Raw genomic sequence first — 8,736 nt, forward strand, 5'->3', positions numbered from 1 at the left:
AAAAAAGAGCCAAAGAAAAAATACACAATACTGGTGTGGTGAATGTGGGGCAGCATTGGGTTAGAAGAATGCTTCAAGGCCTTCCTTACACTGCTCAAATTCTAAACCAACTGCTTCCATTGCTGAGATACCGGGCGCTCATATTATAAGGAAAGGTTATAAAACCACCTTTTAAGATCATTTTAGTGAAAGTTTCATGTACCTATCTCATATAATTTAAGAACAATGATGAATAAATCATTTTCGAGCAAAATTTAAATGGCTGGCTGAATATATTACCGCCGGAGAGACGGCTGCGGAATTTAAATCACCGCGCGAAAGGGTTAATAGTTAAACACACTGAAAATGCCATTGAAGTCATTATAATTATATGATGTATTTACTGATAAGGAAAATAACTCATTATACATTTAAGAACATTCCTGGATTTCTCACTAAAGAACTGGTTATTTCCTATGATTTACTTAACAATATTTAAAACACCTCAGTATGTACCTTACATTACTTTAAACTACACTTTACTGTTCCGTATCATTTATAACAAGAATGTGTCCAACAGTCCAGTTCTAGTCAGGTGTGAGAGACAAGATATCACCTATGGTAACCACTTAATTCTGCTCAGTTTCAGATGTACTTGAGGATTACACAGTGGAAGCCATACCAACCTGAATTATCTCTAATAAATGAGTAAAATGTTAGTTCCATAACTTTAAAATTGTGTTTATTATGATGAAAACCTTCTTATGCAGGAAAACATATTAAACAGGAACTGTGTGAAGTGATAATGACAATGATATTAAATGAACGTTTGGATGGGGTGTAAACTTCATAACCAAATTCTGAAATCCTTTCCAAATATGGAGTACTTTCCAGATTCACAGATTCTAATATCAGCTCCTGTGAAAAAAGCCCTACAGTTACTTACTGCAGAAGAAAATATGTTAAGTACTGACCATTGGCTTCTTGAACTCGTTGGGTTTGATACATCGAATGAAAAAAGGTTGACAACTACTCAAAGTTTTCATAAGCAAATCCAGAGACTTTTTGAACTGGGTTGATAATGTTGGAGTTCGTTTTCTTGTCTCTGAACCCATTCCAATATCTTCAGCAAATAAGAGCTGTAGAAATTTGTTTGTTGAGATGTGGATCAATTGCAGCAAGTCAGCACTAAAAGTGTCTCGGTTCTTCTCAAGAAATCCTGCAAATAGGCAATTAGTGCACATGAGCAGTAAGAAAACACACCATGAATGGAATATTTTCCGCTGGACGAAAATGTGTCAGTACCTAGTAGCACTTATAACATTTTATATTCTACTTGACCCTTGGACCATCTGAATAGAATATTTGCTTTTTCAAAGTTATATCAACCATTTGAAATACTTTGTCACTTCCAGATTAATTTCCTGCACAGATAACCTCTTATTGTTTCTAACCAGAATTTCCTGATTATCCAACAAAAGGAACTAGTGACCTCTAAGGAACTCACCTCGTGTGTCATAAAAAACAACACCAGCAAAATGGTTGAGTCCAAATGATGTATTGATATCAGATTTGGGTTTCAAATAATTTCTGTGGCTTCCATGGGTTTTGTGTAGTTTGGCTAACATTGTCTGATCTGTACCCTGAAAGTAAGAAGTTACAGTAGTAGACACTAAAACTTTTAAAATTATTATTCATGCAGCCTATGAAAATTTGATGCCCCAACACTTTTAAATGTTCTCTGAACAAAGTGCATAAAATAAACACATAATGAGAAGTATATCAGCATGTTTCATCTCTGAAAGCTCTTGACAGATTTTGATTAAAAATCTGATATTGGAGAAGCAGGATCTGCCCTCTAAAATGCTGCAATACAAAATCAATTTTTGTTATGTGCTGGTCAATTATAAGCCCTAAATTACATGAAGCTCAAATTTAACTTTATCAATTTACTTAAAAATGACTAATCATACCAAAAAATAAGACAATATCATCATCATCATCATCATCATCATCGCTGTCATCACTGTTATTATGACTGATGACTGGGGAGGAAGGGACTGACAATACCAACATATACAACATGAGTACACAAATATCACACCCTGAGTATTAAACTGCAGGCTCTGAACTATTAAACACACCATCAACTGTTGCTAGCACATTGTTGTCTAAAGCTGATCTTTCAATTATTTAAGCTTTTTACATTATAAATGGTCTAATTTGGCAAGACAGAACTTTTGACTTGCTCTACTTGCTGCCTGCTTCATGCTGATTTCTTGCTTGGTTTACTCTTTGACCCTAAAGATGGAGATGACAGGATTTTCCAAAAGTTGGTTGACATTCACCAGACAACATGGCATTATATCCCAGATGATAGAACTCTTCATAGTCACTGTTGTGAGAACCTCAAATTCAGCAATCGAAACATTCGTTTTCTTGCAGATTTACCCACTTTGAATTAGAATAAGAGATTCTGGCAGCATGATACATTAGATTTTAATTAAATATATATTTATATATACACCAATCTATAAAATCAGATGTGAGGAAGCTTAATTTAATTATTATTGATAAGAGGCTTCAGTAATATTCAGGTACATCTGGGGGATCACTGCTGTTCATTAAATGTATAAGTTCAGATATGTATGCATAGCATCCCTTTTGTTTAATTATCTCGGAATAGTAAGACTTAAACAGAAAGTGAAGTAAACATTAAATACCTGTCTCATTTGTCTCTACAACATGTGTAGCAAACATTTTCAAATTGCTTTGAATTTTCATTCCATTCATACAGTGTAAACTTAGAATGGATGATATATAAGTATAGCAGTAGGTATGAAGCTTCTTTATATCAAGCCTTACTTCCCGTAGTTTGTAGTTCAGAAGAAACACAGCAATTTTCATTAAAGAAAAATTGTCAGTAGAAAAAATTAAAAGACTCTCTTTAGAAACAATAAGAGATCAGGGATTTTCACAGCAATGAAAATTAGGAGTGTGATAGCATGTTGGTTATGACATCATGTAGTTTTGTAGTAGTAACCACTTGCAAACCTACATGGTTTTATAACCCATACTACAATCTTATCCTTAAAAACGCTTACACTATTAACAACATGCACCAAACTTCATGTAATCTCTTTCAAGCTATGTAAGTATGTGGCATTTATAATCCATCCAAGTATGAGGAGTTTAATTCCAGAAGCTTAAAATGGTGAAAATATGTGGAATCAATTAATTTTTTCATAAAATTTAAGAGATCCACTGAATGAAATACAGATATCATTCTTTTCTTTGATTTGTTTCATTCTGGTCTGTCACACTAATAATATTATGAAAAAGTTAAATAGTTCCATCCAATGTGACTGTATTGATGTAAAGGTGTCCCTCTGGAGATGGTATCTGAAGACCGAAACATGTAAGGGCATGAATAATTGAAATAAAAAAAAAAAATCTTAGCCAGTCACACTGGACTGAACTATTTAACTTTTTCGTTCTTTTCGTTTTGAACTTTCTGTGTCCTGAGTTTGATTCTCCACTGGTTCATTACTTAGAGAAGTACGTGGCATAATATGCAGCAGGTTTTGTTTCTTTGAGGATTTAATAAGGTTACACTACACTTAAATTGTAGCAGTATCCTGTGACCATGATTAAATCAGTAGCTTATACTGTGTTAAAAACTAAACTATTTGGGTGTTCCATGGTAAACAGAGTGGCTGGTGATGAAAAACCTCTATAGCAAATTTTATCAAAATCCACTTTGTAGTTCCAGAAATTGAATGTACTGACAGTCATGCCTCCCCAGTGTACATTAATTTTATGCCCATGGAACAAAAAACATAAAAATATAGACAAAAATTTTCTTATGTTAAATCCTCTTTATAAATCTTCTGTAAAAACAAAACTGGACCTCAGTGCTGCAAATGTAACTTACGGTCTGAGATTTACATATATGCACTGTAAAAGAAGTGCTAAATTCTAATAGGAGCTAAACAAACAACCATTAACAATAATATTAAAAAATAAATAAATAATACATCAGGAGACATTACATATAGGTTCCTGTATTTCTTTCACTATCTCTGTCAATGACAATGTACTTTCATTCATAACTTAGTATGTTCTGACCCTCCTTTTCTCGTCAGAATACCTCAAATGCTTTCACTTCAGGTAGTAGGCAACAGAAATATATTTGTTGGCATGGACAACTGTAATGAAGATTTTCTGCATTCTCTTTGCATGAGACCTACAAAGTAAACATGAACAGACCTTAGGAAACTTTGATTCCTCATCTATGAGGGCCATGATGTTCAGCTGTTTGATAGCTATGAGATCAAGTGCATCTTGGTTGTCAACAAATTCAATGTGCTGCCAGTTGATGCCCTCAAGATTGTACTCTTCCTGTTCCAGTTTAAAGATATGCTGCACAAAAAACTGTTGCAGATTCTCATTGGCATAATTAATGCAGAACTGCTCAAAGCTGCAACAAAAGTAAATTTTCATATAATTCCTTTACATTAATGAATGCGTACAAGAATTGATCACATCTAAATAAAAGACTGGATGAATTTAATTCTATAGACTCTGTGACATTTGTAACTGCAGTGTTACACTTATATATATAAATTTCCTGTTAATAGTAACATGGAAACAAAACTGATCAGTTACTATTAAAAAACATATGAAGTACTGCAAAAAAGGTAACAAAATAAAAGGAAAAACCCTAACACACCAGCTGGAAAGTGACACATGCTACAAGGAAGAGTCAGTAAATAGGTCACAAATGGAAGTAAAACAGCTGTAATGGACGTAATAGGTTTTCTGTGTGTATCACTGGGTAGCAGCACAATCCAGCATCATGACAGTCTAGGCAGCAGACACGATGCATGTATTCAGAGGCCGGTTTCAGTATTTGAAATAGCGATCATGCTTGAGGAATGCACTACCAAAGAGCAGAGTTCTGTTGTGCATCTGTTGTGGGCGAAAGGGCTCAATCCAAAGGTTATTCATAAAGAAATGTTCCCTGTTTATGATGGGAAGTGGTTCACAATAGGGTCCAGAAATTCTCTCAAGGATGTTCAAAAGCAGCAGATAATGCCCAACCAGGTCACCCTGTTGAGACTGAAACACAAGCAACTGTGCAGCAGGTGGGCGAGTTGATTTAAGCTGACAGGAGGATAACAACAGACAGCGTAGCAACTGTACTAGGGTGTTCTCATGATTTAGCTTACAGCACAATGCATGTTCATTTGAAGTTTCAGTGTGCACATGGTGGGTGCCCAGAGAACTGAAGGATTGAGAAAAAATGAATCGAATAGGTCTGTACTTGCAACATCTCTTACGGCATGCAGTTGAAGGGGAAGATACTCGTATGTTTAACATTACTGTTGAGTGCATCTCTACCAACTTGAATAAATGTGTGCTTCGATGCAATGGAAACATCCCACTTCACCTTCAGGTTACGCCACCAGCTGAGAAGGTTAGGCTTACCAAGTTCTGGGATTCTCAGGGAATACTGTTAGCCCATTTTCAGAAACATGGTGCAAATGTGAATTCTGCATCAGACTGTGAAGTCAGTTGAAATTTCAGGATGTAGTCTGCAGAAAACGTCCAGACCAAGTGTCAAGAGTGGTACTGCTTCATCACGCCAATGCCAGACCCCATACAGTCCAAGCAACCCAGGAGAGAATTTAAGAACTACAGTGGGAACTTCTTGAACATCAGCCTTACAGCCCGGACTTGGCCCCTAGTGACTTCCATCTGTTTGGTCCACTAAAAACCACCTTGGTTGAAAACGTTTCACTGATGACAAAGAGGCTGAAAAGGAGGTACAGATGTGGCTGAGAAAACTGTCAAAAGATTTCTGTGCTATGGGTTTCGATACACTGGTAAAGCAACGGGGCAAGTGTATCAATGTTCATGGAGGATATGTCAAGGAATAAATACCTTTTCCAGCTTCGAATATCACATGCTTCACATTTTATATCTATTTGTGACCTATTTACTGACTCTTCCTCATACATATTCTTCTGTAGCACATGGATTCAGATGCTTCTGAATAGCGACATATGTAACAGTCAACTTCACACAAGAAAGTGAAAAGTGTATGGGAAAACACATCTTCCACATTAAAAAAAATGTTGTCTTCCATTTTTGTATTATTCTACATACAAACCTGTTGGTGTTGAAGTTTTCAAATCCAAAAATGTCCAGTACTCCAATTGCACTCCTTGCACTGCCTTTAGGTCGATAAATTGCATTATTAATCTTATTTACAATAAGAATAAAGAGGCGACCATATATTCCTTTCACAAAGGCATCTCTCACATCAACAGACTGCTCCCGCGACAATGTGGACACCTGCAGCAAAAATTAATGGCATAAAAGCACACAGACTAGTTAATGTTAAATCTGAGCAAACATTTTCCACATCCCGAAGGCCACGCCATAGTTCAAGCAGTTAATTGCTGGCTTCCCACAGCAGTGGCCCGGGTTCGATTCCAGGTCTGGTCAAGTGGGATTTATGGTGGACAAAGTGGCGATGGGGCAGGTTTTCTCCGAGTACTTCAGTTTCCCCTACCAAACTTCATTCCACCAAATTCTCCATCATCATAATCAACCAGGACAGGTACAATAGGCCAGTCAGTGGCCGTCATGCCGAGTGGACCCAGCTGGACTCCACCCCCGACTAAGTGATTTTCTTTTTAATTCCATATCCCATAGGCATGAACAAAAATTTTACTATGACTGCATTCAGCGTTCAATAACATTTGATATAATTATTTGTAGATTATATAAGGAACTTCAGTCACTGGAACACAGACATTCAGAACAATGGAGTAGAAGAAAAAACTGTTAAATAACTAAAAGTTAGACGCAACAATAAGAAATGCATTGCTGATCAACAGCTTGGTCCCTGCATGATATGTGGAAAATCAGTACTACTGTTTTATTCTATCAACATTACTATGCCTCATTTTAAAAATGTACAAAATACTTATTCAATAATTATTTTAGCTTGTGGCCTAAAAGTTGGTTTGTCAAGTACCATGTATGTGAGGACAACCTCAATTGTTGTAACACCAGACACATCACATTGTCAGTCTCTTCCCGACCAAAACACACACACACACAAAATACAAATCAATGCCCATCATATTATGAAGTCATATATTTAATAATAAGACCCAATAACAAGCTAAAACTTTATTATACACAGTTTTATGACATTCACAGTATAACATGAAAACTGACACAAAATTAGGCAATAAGGGTTAACATTTATAAGAGATTTTTGCAGCCATAGCTCACTGTGGCTATTGTTTAGGCATATGATGCATGAAGAACAAAAACAGTGCCAGTAATACTGCTTAACTTACAACTGTTTCTCCACTAGCAAAGATGGTTTTCTGTGTAAGTGCATCAATAAGCGGTTGCTTTGGTACCCCCAGAAGACTTGCTACTCGCTGCACATTGCTGTGATCAGGAATCTCTGTTGCATCCAAATTATCTGTCAAAACACCAACATATATTATCAGTGACTTCAAAAAATGAAAGCGAATAACAGAAAATAAAACAGCACTAAAACTTCCATAATTAGAAGTATTAGATATAGACACCGTGCAATTAATGTACATTTATTTTGAATTTCAGTATTTACATGTTCAGTCCTTCACACATACTGCAAAGTGGTTAAGTACAATAATCAACAGAGCCCTTCACACATGCTGAAATGCTTTTCTCAAATCGTGACTCTGTCATACGTTACACATTATTTTGCCTCTAAACATACTTCACCTTTGTGACCCCCACACAGTTTCTGGGAATGGAAATAAGCACACAATACTTCCTTCATTCACAGGCTAGATTCCCAGACAAAACACCAAGATTTGTAGCCCTTCCTAAATTTCATCCTCTGCTCGTTTTTTTACTGGTGCTTTAAACCGAACTACATAACTGGTCACTACTATGTGAACATTTCTAAACAGGAAACCAAAGGGAACAGACCACTTTGGATATGTGAGCACAGATGGGAAGACAAAATATCTTACATAAATGTGGTTGAAGGTGTGAAACGGATTCAGTTGACTCACAATAAGGTCCAGGGGCAGTCTTGTGGCCAAATGAACCTTCAAATTCCATAAAACATTGGGAACTTGTCCACCAGCTAAGTGACTATCAATTTCTCAAGAAGGACCCTGTATGATGTTAGTTAGTCAGTCAATCAGTCAGTCAGGTAGCACAGGAAAAAAAAAATGTATATTATTCAATGAAGTACATTTGTCATTTCTCTATAAGCTGTGTGACTTGCATGAGGGGATATTATGCTATGATATGATATACAAGGCAATGGAAGTACCTTAGAATTTTATTGTGCTGTATGATTAGATTGTTACACAATTGGCGTATTAACACTAGTGTCTTATTCATTAAATAATATATCAATATTAAATCCATCATTAATTCAGACTGAGAGTACTTAATCTAAAATTCTGAGCTAAACAAAAAATGAGAAATATAAATAAATGTGTGTAATAGGAAGAGGTACAGTGGTAACAAAAATGTAACGGGCGTTTCACTCGGGGCAGAACCTGGCATTTTGTTAATAACTCGGATACTAATAAAGATATTGCAACGAAATTTGGAGTGGACTTACCTCAGTTCATGTGAAGTCTGGTGACATCATAACAAATGCTGGAAATGGCCACCATTTGCGTCCAGACAGCATTGGACTCGACGCGCCATGTTTTGGAAAGT

The 8,736-nt window shown here is 36.1% G+C and overlaps 1 protein-coding gene across 1 annotated transcript in view; it reads right to left on the reverse strand.

Moving 5' to 3' along the window:
- Window positions 1–8,736, reverse strand: part of LOC111868553 (myosin-VIIa) — a 109,994-nt gene that overhangs the window by 56,959 nt on the left and 44,299 nt on the right. Inside the window, exons 9-13 of the mRNA XM_023859298.2 lie at window positions 7,359–7,489; window positions 6,155–6,339; window positions 4,249–4,459; window positions 1,487–1,622; window positions 954–1,198 (exon numbers count right to left, since the gene is read on the reverse strand). Of these exons, the coding sequence (XP_023715066.1) occupies window positions 954–1,198; window positions 1,487–1,622; window positions 4,249–4,459; window positions 6,155–6,339; window positions 7,359–7,489 (908 nt within the window). The remainder of the gene's footprint in view (window positions 1–953; window positions 1,199–1,486; window positions 1,623–4,248; window positions 4,460–6,154; window positions 6,340–7,358; window positions 7,490–8,736) is intronic.

The sequence above is a fragment of the Cryptotermes secundus genome, unplaced genomic scaffold (assembly GCF_002891405.2).
Source record: "Cryptotermes secundus unplaced genomic scaffold, Csec_1.0 scaffold330, whole genome shotgun sequence".
Classification (NCBI taxonomy): domain Eukaryota; kingdom Metazoa; phylum Arthropoda; class Insecta; order Blattodea; family Kalotermitidae; genus Cryptotermes; species Cryptotermes secundus.